The 15,623-nt window shown below is 42.2% G+C and overlaps 1 protein-coding gene across 2 annotated transcripts in view; it reads left to right on the forward strand.

Annotated features, from left to right (window-relative positions):
- The window catches only part of ODAD4 (outer dynein arm docking complex subunit 4), a 97,694-nt gene that overhangs the window by 16,487 nt on the left and 65,584 nt on the right, over window positions 1-15,623 (forward strand). For both annotated transcript variants that reach the window (XM_074261542.1, XM_074261543.1), the window contains exon 8: window positions 4,847-4,933. In XM_074261542.1, the coding sequence (XP_074117643.1) occupies window positions 4,847-4,933 (87 nt within the window). The remainder of the gene's footprint in view (window positions 1-4,846; window positions 4,934-15,623) is intronic.

Consider the following 15,623-nt stretch of genomic DNA (forward strand, 5'->3'; position numbering starts at 1 on the left):
AATACCTCAGCACAACTGTGCTAACTATTAATATTTAAATGCCTCTTTACTGCTAGTATCTCTGCTTCAAGTAGAATATAGGTTGTCATGTCCCCCTTGACTTCTCAGGAAGGCTGAGATGCCCCTAAGGGGAGAGGAAAGCCTAACCAGACACTGTCAGCAGGTCCTTTCTGGGCTGAAAGGCTTTATGCCTCACCCAGAGTTCCCCCACTGTCTGTGGTCCTCTTCCCTCCCCTCCCCCTGAGGCTGGGGTTAAGTGACTTGCCCAGGGTCACGCAGCTAGGAAGTGTTAAGTGTCTGAGACCAGATTTGAACTCGGGTCCTCCTGAATTCAGGGCTGGTGCTCTATCCACTGCGCCACCTAGCTACCCCTTTACTGTTGACTCTTAGAATATATCTAGCTCCCTGCAGAACTTAACTATAATATCCTCTTTTTCCCCTCAAAAGGCTTGCCTCGTTTTGTCAGTCCCTTCCTAGAGAGAGAGAGCAGCAGAGACACAGAGACAGAGACAGACAGAGACAGAGAGACAGAGAGAGAAAGACAGAGACAGAAAGAGAGAGAGAGAGAGCGCACACAGGCCATGTTAAAAAAAGTCTCAATTTTCACTCTAATCCATCACAAAGTGGAGGTAGCATTTTCCATCAGAAGTCCTTTGGAATCATGGTTCCTACCTCATTCATCAGAATTCTGAAGTCTTTCAAAGTTGTTTGTCTTTATAATACTGATGTTTTGAATCAATTGTCTTGATTTTACTCACATCACTCTATCAAATCATACAAGTATTCTTAGATTTTTCTGATAACATTTCATTTATTATTTCTCACAACATTATGGTATTCTGTCTTGCATAAATCATAATTGTTCAGCTACTCCCCTAGTTGATGAAGACTTACTCAGTTAAGCATCACAAAAAAGAGTTGCTATAAATACTTTTGCACATTTTTGGAATTTATTTTGCCTAGGACTAATCCTTCTTTTAGTCTCCTTTTTCTCTTATTCCTTCTCTTACATCTCCCTGTTGTGAAAAAATATTTCTGGACCCAATTATGTATATGTATATTCTCGTTAGATGAGAATGAGGTTAAAGTGTCACCCATTTTCCTCCTTTTTTTAAGTATAGATTTCTTTTTGCTATTATGAATCAATTTTCTACATTCTTCCTCTCCATTTTTCCTTATTAGTATATTTCTTTTCCCCTTCTTTTCTGTTTATATGTTAAGATAACAAAATATAACAGAACTATTTTCAGACCCTATCTCTAATTAGATCCCTTCTGTGTTAATGGATAAAATTAGGGTTTTTAGAGGATACATGTATGCTTTCCCTGTATTAAAATATAAACAGTTTAAATTTGTTTAATACCTTATTGTTGTTCATTTATTTTTTCTTTTTCATCTTTATCTTTTAAGTCTTTATTGACACCTGGGTTTCTACTTCCAACTCTTTCTGCATCTCCGGCCTTTTCATCAGGAATGCTTAGAAGCCCTGTATTTCATTAAGGTTCTATTGTTACCTCTGTAGGATTAGACTGAGTTTTTCTGAGTAAGTTGTTCTTGGTTGTAAGTCTATAGTTTTTGCTGTCTGGAATATTGTATTCCACATTTTCTGTTCTGTTTAGAGGAGTGCATGCTAAATCATGTATGATCCTGATTTTGATTCCATAGTTCTTGAATTCTTTCTTTCTGGCTGCTTTCAATATTTTTTCTTTGACCTAGAAGCTCTGGATTTTGGCAATAATGTTTCTAGGAATTTTCAGTTTGGAGCTTCTTTCAGGAGGTGATTAATAAATTCTTTTTATTTCTGCTTTGTTCTCTGATTCCAAGAGAAATAGGTAATTTTCCATTATTTCTTGAAATATGATGTATAGGTTCCTTTTGTGGTCATAGCTTTCAGATAATTCAATGGTCCTTAATTTTATTTTCTTCAATTTTTCTTCCAAGTCTTTTTTTTTTTGTTATGGAATAGCTTACATTTTCTAGTCTTTTGATTTTGTTTCAGTATTTCTTGTCTCCATTCTAATTTTTAGGGAGTTCATTGCTTGAGCAATGTTGTGTACCTCTTGTGCCATTCTACTCATTATTTTTCTCTTTTTTTCTTCCCTAGCTCTCATTTATTCTCCATTTTCCCCCTCTGGCATTCTCATTTCACTTATTTAAAAAACAAGTCTTTTTAAAAATTCTTGCTTTATCTCTTCCAGGAATTGTAGTTGGATTTTTGCCTAAATTGTGTTTCACTTTGAGGCTTAACTTGTAGACTTGTTGGAGTCATTTTCTTCTTCTGGATTTATGTATTGAGTATTCATGTTACCATAACTGCTTTTTGTAGTGGATTTTTTTTGGGGGGGGGGTTTGCTTATTTCTAATTTAGTTTTTGACTTTGGATTTTATGTCAAAGCCAGTCTTTGCACGTTTCTGGAAAGAATGTTTAGGTAGACCCCATGTCCACTAGATTCTTGCTGCTTTTTTGTGGATTGCATTATTCTAAGAGCTTAGGGACCCTTTAGGCAAGATTTCAATATTCCCAAAATGTTCAGATCCAGGAACAGTCTTGATTGCTGACCTCCTTGTCTGAGTTTTATAAATCCCTAACCTGGGTATGTGTCTGAGCAAAACACTTGTGTGCTTGCCCTTGCATGGAGTTTCAGTAAACTGCTCCTGGACTCAGCGACTATATATACCTTCTAGTAAGCTCTGATTCTAGTAAGTTTCTGATTCAGAGCAACAGAACTTTAGGTATTCCTTTGTTCTGGACCAGGCTAGAAGCTGGAAATGAAATCCTGCTCTGCTTTTAGGGGCAAACACAGAAACTGCTTACTTCTGAATTTGTTCCTGGCTTAGCTTACAAACCAGGGCCTTGAAACTATTCTTCATTTTAGAATTCCACTGGTCTTCAGTCCATTCTGGATCTGTGATCTCGAACTAGGTAGTAAATAACCAGAGTTGCTTGGAGTACTTGTTCCTCTGCTCTGTACATGGCTAGGCCCTTCTATATTGTCTGTTGTCTCTTTTTACCCTCATGCACAGCTTCTTCCTGTGCTGAAATATTCTGCATAGCCATTCCTCTGGCTAGACCTCTTTTGCAGTGACCAGAGAACTCTGTCTCTCTCTTTCAGCTTTTGTATAGAGGAGGTATGAGGCAGAGCTCAATTCTTCTTCCTGCTGTTCTTCTCTGCATCATTTCTTGCTTCTTGGAATTCTTCACATTCATTTTTTCTTAAAGTTTAATAATATCCCATTATATTCATACCCTACAATTTGTTCAGCCTTTTCTAAACCATAATTACCTCCTTTTCTTCCAGTCTTGTTACTATAAAAGGTGCTGCCATAAATATTTTGTCTTTGAACTCTGTTACTACTTAGTAGTAATACTACTGGGTCAAAAGATATGTGATTTTTTTCTCAAATAATTCCAAATTAAATAGATGCTTAAAAAATGTTTATTGAGTGATTGATTGATTGATAGGGTGTTTTCCAGAATTAGTTGGACCAGTTTAGAGCTCTAGAAATGGTGCATTAGTATGTTTTTCTCCTTACAATCCCTATAACTTTTGCCATTTTTGTTTTTTCTCAACTTTGCCAGTCTGGTAGGTATAAGGTAGAATATCATAGTTGCTTTAATTTATGTCATAGGTGGAATTTTTTCAAAATGACTATTCTAGTTTATTATTTATCGAGTAGGGAATAGGTCTTGTTCTTCTATGTTAAGGGATCAACAGGAACTCCCTCTTAAGATAAGATCTGCTTGGCCAGTGGCCCCAGTTCTTCATAAAAAGGAAGCCATGTGTAAGAGTTACTCACCATATAAAGGAACCTGTCTCCCCCTTGACGGATTAGGCTTCTTTTACAGCTAGACGCCTTTCTTCTGGTTCCCCATGTCTCACACTAGTCAGGCTCTGCAGTCTTCTTCCTGCCACTGCTGCTTCTCTCTCAAAATATGCCCTGGTTTCTTTGGATGGGGCTGTGTCTAGGTTCCCACCCCCTTCTCAGCTCTGGCATCCCACGGCCTTTTCTGCGGTCACCGAGTTCCCATCCAGTATTAACCTCTGTCCTCTGACAAATAAGCCTCCTCTGTCGCCGCACCAGTCCAGTCTGTATACCCCTAACATTTTGGCCTGGAGTCGGGAGGCCCTGAGTTCAATTCTGGCCTCAATACTGAGCAATTGTGTGACCCTCAGCAAGTCACTCACTTCTGCCTCGGCTTCTTCAACTGGTAAAATGGGGACAGTGGTTGTGAGGCTCAAATGAGACATCTCTAAAAAGTGCTTAGCGCAGTGCCTGACACATGGTGGTGTTGTCCCCACTACGCCGAGTCACTCTCAGTCGTTCCCTGTTTGATTTATGGAGCTGTAACAGTGTTTGTGCCTCCCTCCGGAGCTCCTTCAGGTTAGAGATCATGGCTCCCGCTCATATATTCTTACAGAGCCCAGAACCACACTGGGCAATACATGGATGCTGCTGTATGTGCGAGAAGGATGCAAGCCAATTGTGGCGTACTCTGAAAGCCATTCCGATGACTTTGGACTTCATCCTAAAAGAACTTGGGAGCAGGAAGAAGTGATGAATGTGCTTTTAAAAGTTCAGCCTGATAGAGACATCCAATGAAAAGGACTGCAGTTCATACCTCACCTCTGGTGTTTCCCTGGGACTGTTTCCTCATGTGGAAAGTGGAATGGTTGGATTAGCTCACTTCTGAGATCCCTTCCGGCTCTGGGTGTGTGAGCTGGTCCTGAAGGCTGGCGACAGTGAGAATGGGGAAAAAGAGGAAATACGGAATCCATAGGCAGGGCCTGGTTTAGAAAAGTCATATTTCTCAATTGAAAGAGTGTTTTTCATTCTTTTCCTACAGTGAACTGCCCGATGCCAAATCTCGAGCCCTGGATAACATTGGCAGGGTCTATGCAAGAGTTGGGAAATTCCAGCAAGCCATTGACACGTGAGTGAACAGGCACCCCAGCCCTGGGCTCTCCTAGTGCCCTGAGGACGACAGGGAGCAGACTGAGAGGAGGAATAGCAGCAGACATACAGAGCTCAGCTCATCCCGTTCTGTTCTAGTGTACACAGTGCTGGGCCAGGAAGACTCAATTCAAATCCTGCCTTAGACATGGATGAACTAGTTATGTGTGGCCCTATGCTGATCATATAACTCTCTCACCTTTAATCTCCACATCCATAAAATGGGAGTGACAATAATATCTACCTCCCAGAGTTATTGTGAGGAACACATGAGATAAGATATGTAGAAGGCTTTGCAGTTATTATTATTCTCCAGAAACAAGTTTTATTTCCAAGTAGCTATTAGCTCATAGCTCAAAACTAGTTACATGTGAATCTATTTCAAATGCACTGCAGAGCAAAGCGAGGCACAGCAGTTCCAGGAGGGCCTATGTACAAGAGCTCAATTATTTTAACAGCCCAAAGGTTAATAAGTATGATAGGATGACCTCAGCTCAATGTACTGAGCAGTAGTCCATGCACAGCACTCAGCGGAACAGAAGGTGAATGGCGCATGGCCTCTCTCTTCATGGAGGTAACACTAGAAAAGGGGAAGGAGATATTCCCAAGGGGAACGGTTGGAATGCAGTGACCAGGAAATAACCACAGGGAGAATTGAGATGTGCTTGATCACAGCAACGGTGAGAAAGATGTAAAAGTCACCTCTGCTTGGAACGTCACTGGGAAGAACACTCTTTTTGCCCAAAACTCACCTAAACTAGTGACTTTCCAGGACAGATATACCAAGCCAGAACTGACCCGTAAATATCCGTAAATTGACCAAAAGGATAAAATACAACAATACAATGCTAATAAGGGTTCAACAGTGTTGATTTCTAAAGTGATTAAATTGTGTAAAAAGCCCAAGAATAGGAGGGGAAAATTCACTGCTCACTTCAAGTTCTAGACCTGGGAACCCCAAGCTCTTCCAGTGCCTGAGGACATGGGGGAGGTCAGACTGAGAGGGGGTGAACTATGATGTAAACTGTGGCCCCTTTGATCTTTGAGGGAAGAGTGGTCCTTGGTCTCAAACCCTCCCAGCCTCTGGCTTTATTGAGTATTGACATTTATGGAGAAATATACTGGGTTCCAGCAACTTAACTAAGGCTGGGGTGGTGTGAGTGGTTCACTTGGGGATTCCTTGGTCCCAGTCAGAATCTATTTTTTCCCAGATTTCAAAGGGAATGTGGAGGGTTTTGAAAGGAACACAAAAAGGTCACTTGGAGGTCTGAGAAGAGAAAATTGGGTCCCCGGTTTCACCATTAAATCACCCCCCAATAAAGGAGCAGGACAGGAAGGAATAATAAGAAAGGAGTGTGTAAACAATAGGTCACCAAACTAACAAAGCAGAAAGTTTCAAAACAATTCTTAAGTTTCCCTCCAGTTCCCATCACCTTATGGGGGGAGGGTTGAGTGGGACCCAAGTATGAGAGCAAAACAGAAAGAGAGGCCCTGTATCAAAAAGAAATTCGATGGCCTTTCCTACCACATCCAAAGAGAGTTCCATTCTCAGTAGGAGAAGGATTGAGGCTTGGGGCCTAGGTGGCCTCAGAGGGAGGCAGGAGGGAGCGGGTTGAGGAAAAATTGTTAGATCCAAGGTCCTGTCTTTGATAAGGGGGTGGTTTTGGAAAGGGTTTGCAGGCCTTCTGATAAGGACTGCATTGGGGTACAGGGGAAGAATCCTGTGCCCCTAAAGGAGTAGAAAGGAGGGAGTCATCTGGAAAGTCAGTATCTATTTTCAGTTCTCCTTCAGTAAATCTTACCGGCAGCAACCTGCAGTGCTGTCTTAATTTAGGATTTTGAGACAAGGCCATTAAAGGCTTGGACATGGGGAACTTCATTCCACTTGCCTTGCCTTCAGCAAAACAAATCAAATTGCTAGATACTGCTATAGTTAATTGAGCCATTAATGAGCCATTTTTCCTGGTTCTCCAAGATCTACTGAGGCCAGGAAGCATCGCAAAAGTAAATAAGTTTCTTAGCCTTGAGGTCTTTCAAACCGAATTTGTCTGTTTTTTAAGAGACATCCTAAGGGAGAATCCTTAGAATAAGAGGTAGATTGTCCCATTTTGCCACAAATCTCAGATTTTCCTGGATTCTATAGCACCTCACATCCTCAGGTGTCCCTAGAGAGGGAGAGATGACCCAAGTTCCCTGATTAAGGGGACTCTTTTAAAAAATGTAGGAATTCCCAATCTCGGCAAACCCAGACAAAGAATTCTGCTGAACCGTAGAGCTCCAGGCAGCCCAAATCTTCCCAGGTATTTGGGTGTCCCAGCTATAGAATAGACAACAGCAAGAGGTTTACCTCTGCCAAAATTTCAGGGATCCCCAAAACAGGCCACCAAAAGTTGAGGTGTGAGAAATGAGGGTTAAGATCCCCTGACAGCAATGGGATCCCCTGGCGCTGCCACAGGTTCTTTGAGAAAGAATTCGCAATCCCGAATGGCAAGGTTTGTGGCAAAATGGGTTTATTATACTGAGAAAAATAACTCAGCGGCAAAATCCTGTTAGGGTTGTTAGCAGAGATGGGTTTACAGGCTTTTGGTTATATTGGATTTCTGTTGCTCTGAGCTATGGAGCAATTTGAGAGATTGATTTTCAGTCCAATAGAGGGTAGTGTATATCCCAGGCCAAGATCTCCACTTGAATGGAGGAGCAGATTACTTACCTGGGAGTTTCCCCTATGAACAGGAGGGTGTGGCCCCTCCCAGAGGGGTTTGAGATTTTTAACCCAGGACCACCCTCCCCGCCAAGATCTCAGTTTACATCAACTACAGAACCTACAGTCTTGCCATCTACCATTCAGAATAGTGGTGGGAAAGTCAATCAGCAAGTATTTATGGATTATACCCTATGTACTTAGGGTCAAATTAAGGCTGTAAAACATTTTGTAATTAATTTGTATTTATTATAATAGTAATAATAACTAAGAACTCTAAGGTTTGCACTGCACTTTGCTATATGCTATATGCCAACAATCAGAAACTACCTAAGATATTTGTGGTGATATATGTGGCAAATGTGGCAAATGATCAAAGGGAGGTCTTAGACCAGCGTGTCTCTTCATTTCTTCTCAGAAAGACCAGAGTTCTTATTTCACCTTTAGGAAACTTACCTCCACCCTGACTCTTTTCCTTTGTCTATGTTTTGCCCTTAACAAAGAGAACTATCCAGTCACTCCGTGACCCTGAATAAGCTTTACATGTGTATCACTTGTCTGTGAGGGTTTGGAAGTTTATTTGGTTGTTCAATTATTGAGTTGCTACAGAAAAGGGAAGAATATTCACTCTCTCTCCTCTGTTCCCATCCTTGGAATATGGACCCTGCCAGTCTTGCCCAGGTAACCTCTTTTTCTTCCCACCTATGACTATTTTCTACTTGATCCCACTCTTAAAAAAGTAGTTCTGGGGCAGCTAGGTGGCGCAGTGGATAGAGCACCAGCCTTGATTCAGGAGGACCCGAGTTCAAATCTGGCCTCAGACACTTAACACTCCCTAGCTGTGTGACCCTGGGCAAGTCACTTAATCCCAGCCTCAGGGGAAAAATTAGTTCTTTGCATATGGATTAATGGTAAACAATGGAGAAAGCCAGGGCGACTCTCATACTATTGCCTCTCCTCAAATTAAACTGTCCAACTGCTTTTTTAAGCCATTAATTTTAGTGTAGGGGAAAAAAGAACCAGATAGTAAGAATTACATCTATCTCTGCTTTTGGAAAGTTTATAAAAGTTTATAAAATATAATAATATGATTCTATCTCATATAGCTCAGAATCCCCTGGGGTGGGGGTGGGAGAGAGGAATGTAATTGGTGCCATTTCACTACTCCCTACCCCTACCTCCCACTCCTGGCTTTCCCATCACAACTATTTAGTATGCAGATAAGAAACAGTTAAGATTAACCAAACAGGGCTGATATTAAAACTAAATGAGCAGAATCTGTAGCATTGACTGATATCCCTTCTCTTGAATGGAAAGCCGGCACCCCGCAGTACTTCCCAGCCCCTCTGTGGGTGCCTCTGACTGCCAGGAGGGGGGGGGGGGCTGAAGGTAGTGGGGACTGTGCTGTGGCTTCTAGAGCCCTGTCTGAGGCTCCCCAGCTGTCTCCACAGCCAGCCTCTTGGACACAGGTCTCCCTATTCAGATCTGAAGCTGAACTCAGAACTGAATGTGTCGTGAAGGTTCCCAGATACTCCCAGAATTTCTAGTTCATCAGTGTTTGCTTCTCTTCAGGAAATATTTCCTTTCTCCTTGCTTGAGGATGAGGAAAGAGCAGAGAGTCGGGTCCCCCCCCCCCAGTGGGTAGTCACAGCCCTTGTTTCCAGAGGCTCCCTTAAATGCTGGAGAGCTGACTTCTGCAGGCCAAAGCTGGCCTCCAAAAATTAAAAGGAGTGTTACTCTGTTCTTAAGGAGCTTTCATTCTAGCAGCTCTCTTGGAAGGGAGGAGCCATATCTTTTTTTCATCCTTGCACATGAATGGAAAGTTTAAACTCCTGAGGAAAGGGATTTGCTTTTTGGTTTTGTCTTTACTTTCTCAAGGTCTACTTGAGTACTTCACCTGTGATAGGAGCTTAACAAATGCTTATTGCATGAATTTATGAATTAATGAATGGTAGTTACTTAAAGCTTTTGTAGAATTGTAATGACTTAAAGAATAGTATCATATTAAAGACTACTGTACTATAAGTGTAGGAATTCAGAGAGGTCCAGGGTCTTAATATTTTAAGCACAACTATTACCATCTTTTGTTCAGTTCACGGATTAGATTTATACAGTCATAACATCCTCCATTTAGAACTGAAAGGAAGCTTAGAGGCCATCAGGAACTACTCATTTTACAGGTGACGGTCCTGGGACTAAAAGAGGTCAGGGATGGGACATAAATGAGGCCTGGGATTGGACCAGGCGTCTGGCTCCACCTCCAGGGCCCCTTCCTCCCAGGTAGGCTGCAGAGATGGCAGGAGAACCCCAGCTCCTGCATCCTCCCCTTCCTGTAAAGAAGGCTGCAGGGATGCTTCCCTCCTCTAGAGGGCAGCGAGCTGGCCAGCCAGCTACTCTGATGAGGAACTTCTTTAAAATAGCTCTGAAGAAACATCACCCCCAAATGGGAAAAACCCCAACAAGCCTTTGTGACATATACAGTCAAACAGATTTCCTCAGTGACCACTCCAAACTCTGTACGGGTCTCACTGGGCGCTCCAGGGGCCGTCCTCCGAGTCTCTTCTTCCTGGGCTGCTGTTCGCCTCTCTGGGCCTCCCCAAGTTACTCTGAAACCATCCCCGAGTCATTTGTTACAGCACAGTAGTATGGAGTGATTGTCTATAGAGTCAGCCAATATGGGCCACGGTGTGGGAGCAAAGATATGGAGCTGGAGCACCTTAGAGATCATCTAATTCCAAATTCTCTTCTTTTGTAAATGGTTCTGAAAGCTAGAGATGCTAAGTCACTGTTTTATTTGCGGTCCCACAGTAGTCTTACGAAGCCTGGATTTAAACCTAGAATTTCCCAATTGGAAGGGACTTCAGCCACCATCCAGTCCCACCAATATCTGATTAAGACCCCTCCCCCACAAGATACCACACAAGTCATGTCTACTTGTGAGGAAGTTTTTCCTTATTTCACACCTAAGTCTGGATCCCTATAATTTCCACTTGTGTGGTACGGAAATGGTGAGGGGTCACCATTTAGTAAAAAAGCTGGAGAGAGCTCTAGAGAAAAGTAAAGTTTATTGTACATTTGCACAAGAAGGGCGTCCCACCCTTTGAGCAGACTATCAAAGAGAGGAGGCACCGCCTGTGGGCAGGACAGCACCTTTAATCCCTAACGCAAAACGCCCCCTCCCACCACTGACCCTCATCCTCATTGGCTGAGAGTCTTACATTCTAGATCTACCCATGAAATTGAACTTGACCAATAAGTACATAGTTGCCCATATTTGGATGAAACAGGGAGATGATATCATAGGAGGGGAAGGCAATGCTCTTTGCTCGAACTTCAGAGTCCTTCAGGCCTACTCGAACTCTGAAGTAGATGAAGCCTTACTCGATTTTCACAACTGTCTTGAAAGATCTCACCTCATCTCATTCACACTCATTGCTTCAAGTCCCAATTTCTGGGGCCTTTCAGAACAAAAACAATTTTTCTCTAAATCCTGTGTTCATTGTTTACTCCCTGTTCATGTGTTTCCTGTGGGGAAATTGAGGTAAAATGGAGATGAAGATCTTGGGACTTGGCTTTTGATGAACTAAGAGCCTAGGACATCTAAATGTGAATTATGGACATCCCCAAAGAAGAGGAAGGCAAGGTTTGGAATAAAAAAGGATAAATAGAAGTCAGGTACTGAAATTTTTGGGAAAAGAGGCAAAGTGACCTTTAGATTATGTGTGGTACAGAAATGGTGAGGGAACACCATTTAATAAAAAAGCTGGAGAGAGCTCTAGAGAAAAGCAAAGTTTATTGTACATTTGCACAAGAAGGGCGTCCCACCCTTTGAGCAGACTATCAAAGAGAGGAAGCGCCTCCTGTGGGCAGGACAGCACCTTTAATCCCTAACGCAAAAAACGCCCCCTCCCACCACTGACCTTCATCCTCTTTGGCTGAGAGTCTTACATTCTAAACGCGAGATCTACCCATGAAATTAAACTTGACCAATAAGTACATAGTTGCCCATATTTGGATGAAATAGGGAGATATCATAGGAGGGGAAGGCAATGCCCTTTGCTCGAACTTCAGAGTCCTTCAGGCCTACTCGAACTCTGAAGTAGATGAAGCCTTACTCGATTTTCACAACTGTCTTGAAAGATCTTACCTCATCTCATTCAATTAGAATATAAAATATGGCATCCTGGTTGTCTTCCTCTGGACACTCTCTGGCTTATCACTGTGAAATGAGCTTGTATCAGAGGCAGACTTTCATAGATTACAATAAAGTAACTGCTCAGCTAGCTAGGAAATCCAAGCTCAGAATCAGGTTATCTATGCATGATTTAGAATCAGGTTTCACCCAAATGTGTGGTATGCCCCCTCTGCTGCTTCTGTCAAGCCCCTGGGGTCAATGGTCCTCTGTACTTGACTCTGGTTTCTGGGTGATGTGGACATGAAAGCACAATGCCCACCATCTGTAGGTCCAGGCAGAAGCAGGGACTGGTGCCCAGAACTCTTGAGACAAACCAAAGGTCCTCATACTATGCCATTATCCTGCATGGGGGGCATTCTGACTAGAGGCCTTCAGTTAATATTCCACATATGGTAATGTCAAAGGAAAAAAATGTCACTACTCTATCCAGTGTTTTTAGGCTCAAGTCTGCCAGAAACAATTGAATCAAATAATTCTAGCTGAAAGAAAAGAGATCCAAACTACTAAGTCCTTTGAGTTGATTTCCTAAAAGATCATTTGAAGTAATATTCCTAGGAATATTAAACACTATATATGCAGTTTGAGTTAATGCACAAGAATGTTAACCAACAATCCTTTTCCTTTCATTTCCCTCTTGAATAAACAAAGGGACCTCCTCACTTCCAAGGGTTTCTTAATCCTCAGTGAGAAAGGTAGGCCATATTTCCAACTAATTACTTCAAGAGGATAAGCAAAGGGGAGACTGCTGTTAGATGGATCAAGAATCCACTCTTTTCTCTTGTGGATCAAGCATTGATTTAACAATACAAGGGTTACTCTTTATTGAAAGCTTGGCGTCCAACAATAATACGTTTTCTTCCTCCCTCCCTCCCTCCTTTCTTTCTTTCCTTGAGGCAATTGGGGTTAAGTGACTTGCCCAGGGTCACATGACTAGGAAGTGTTAAGTGTCTGAAGCCAGATTTGAACTCAGGTGCTCCTGACTTCAGGGCTGTGCTCTGAAGCACCACCTCTGCACCACCTAGCTGCCCCCAATACATTTTCTTAAGAAAAGCATTTTTGTCCTCAAACTGTCACTTTTACAAGGTATTTTCCCCACTGATCTTAAAAAAAGGCTTTAGAGAGAAATATTGTTTATCAATGTTTTCAGTTTTACTAAAAAGGAGGTTTTGTAATATACTTTCACTGCTATTCTGCTCCATTGGCTTCTCAGCCAAAGAGATTCACCAGTTGTCTAAGCCTATGGTTCCTCTTCAAGTAGGATTACTATGGAGATACATCATCAGCACAGTAAAAGCAGCTTGTCTCATGATAATTTAAACCCAGCTCACATTCTCTATTGGTAGGGCAATAATCCAGTTCTTGATGGTTCATAATAATGGGAGGGAGGGGAACCAATATTGAAGAATCAGAAAGCAATGTCTCTATGAATGCATGGCTGCCTCAAGCCAGTTATCTCTATGTTAACTTTTCTGTCAGCTCTTGCCTAAAAATCTCAAAGATCGGAAGAATCTGCTTTCACCGTCTATATTACTCTAAAAATTAAGATCAAGGCAGCTTTTGCCCTCTGCTCCAGGTTTTCTTTTTTTCCGAGCCTGCCTTAGGACCCTGGCTCAGTTTGACAGGACACTTATCACCTGATGTTGTGCTTGGAATGGGTCACACCTAGTGTACCTGTGATGAGTACTTCAAGCCAAAAGCAAAGGTCTTTCTGGGCTTCTCTGCTGTTTTCTTGGGTGAAGGAAAAAATGATCAGACTGCCCATAGCCCCTTTCTCTACTGTTTTCTTTAATCCCCAGAATACATACATACATACATACATACATACATATATATATATATAAAACAATGTTTCAGAGAAACCAGTTTCTTTTTGAAAACAGACTCTTTAAAAGAAATAAGAAATGGAAAAAAGCCTGTGCAAAACAGGAGATAGAGTATGGAAGTTTCCTCTTTTTGGTTCATAGAAAAATTAAAAACACCAGCTACTAGAGCAGTAAGCTCTTGTGGTTGGTCTTTCTCATTTGTTCAGTGACAGTGGCCATGCCATTAGAGGTGGCTGTGATGCTCTGATGATGGGTCCCTTTTCCTTTCTCTCTTCCCTCTCCTTCTCTTTCCATGTTCTCTTTTGCTTCATGCTTCTCTGAACACTTTCTTGCTTGGGATGAAAGAAAAACTTTTTATGTTGTCAGTTTATCAAATATAAAGCAACTTTGGGCAAAGTTCCAAATTAGCAGCCCATTCTTAATCTTTTCAGCTTTAGTTCTTGAATTACAATTTTATGCCAGGGATAGCATCTACTTCTGCTGTATTTTTTGAGTGGACTGGTCAGCTTGACTTTATCTCACCCTGAGCCATCAGGATTCCAATGTTGACTTCTGCTTCCCAGGGTTGCTCCCCCCTGCATCTTTTGAGGTTCAGAATGTTGGATCTTTAAGACTTTCTCTGGTGTTACAAGGAAAGCCCCTACCTAAGCTCTCCCAAGAGAGTCAGGCTGCACTGGTCACAACCTCTTTTGGTATCTTCAGATCTTGAGGGTTGCGTGTGTCCCTAGCCCCTCTCTGGTCACACAGGAGCTACTAACTTTTTTTTTTTTTTTTGCTGTTACTGACTTTCTTGGTAGTTATTGCCTGTGGGCTTCTGGCAGTATATCAGTATAGAAGCAGTCACTTACTTTGGTTACTTGACCATTATTTGGTGTGGTATGAATTTTAGATTTTTTTTTTCTAGAGTCAGTATGTGAAAGCTATGTGTTCTGTCTTTGTTCAGGTAGCCAACATAGCCAGTAGTCTCTAGAATCCTTTCAACCCATGTGTCCAAAGTCGTCATATAAAGCTTTCATGGCCATAGACCAATATGTTCTGGGTAGTACCAACTGATTCCTGGAACCGTGTCTGGGAACAGGGACTGTTGGACTCCTTGGACAGCTTTCACTTCTGTCATTTTTTTTTGTGAGGCAATTGGGGTTAAATGACTTGCCCGGGGTCACACAGCTAGGAACTTCTGTCATTTTTTTCCAACAGTTAAGTGCAATTATTTTGCATTAATGAGGGAAAGGAAAGGGGGAACCCCATTTCTTGGTGCATAGATAATCCCATGAGGCGCAGTGTCCCCTGTAAAATGAATTTACAGGCCCAAAAACTTAGATTGATAAATAAAAGGTTTATTGTAGTAATTTAGAAGTAAAGTTCAGTTAGATGCCAGGGCCAGAAGTGGCCGCTGGCGGGCAGGGACCCTTATATGGCTGGAAGGATACCATGTGTTGGCTGGGAGGGCTCCTGCCAAGAGGGCGTTCTGGCTCACCTCTTTTATACCTAGAAGATGATGGGCAGGGCTTTTCAGTTAGCTCAGATCAGGTGAGGGCTGGGGGAAGCTGAGCTGAGGGTGAGGGCTGGACTCGGATATTCAAAGAATGCCTTTGACCAGGATTTGTGAATCAAGGTCAGCCATGGGCAATTAGAAAGGAATCTTAAAGGGACCTCAACCCCCATCAGCATCACTGTCACTTTTTTGGCTTGTCTAACTTCTCACAGTGCTTCCTTAGACATGTGTGAATGCTGCCAGTTACCCAGAGACAGCTCAAGCAGAGGATGTGGGTTTAAAGTAAGAAGGTTCACATGGAATAGCATGCTGTCTGAAAGTCCCAAACTTTCAGCTCTCCTCCCATCTGCTTGTCAACCAGCTCCCTGGGTGTCACATATAGCTTTGTCTCTTTTAGAGATCACTATAGCTTCAGTATTGCATGGCTTTCAGGTTAGGGCACTTGTGCCCACATTA

Source organism: Sminthopsis crassicaudata, chromosome 4, assembly GCF_048593235.1.
Source record: "Sminthopsis crassicaudata isolate SCR6 chromosome 4, ASM4859323v1, whole genome shotgun sequence".
Classification (NCBI taxonomy): Eukaryota; Metazoa; Chordata; class Mammalia; order Dasyuromorphia; family Dasyuridae; genus Sminthopsis; species Sminthopsis crassicaudata.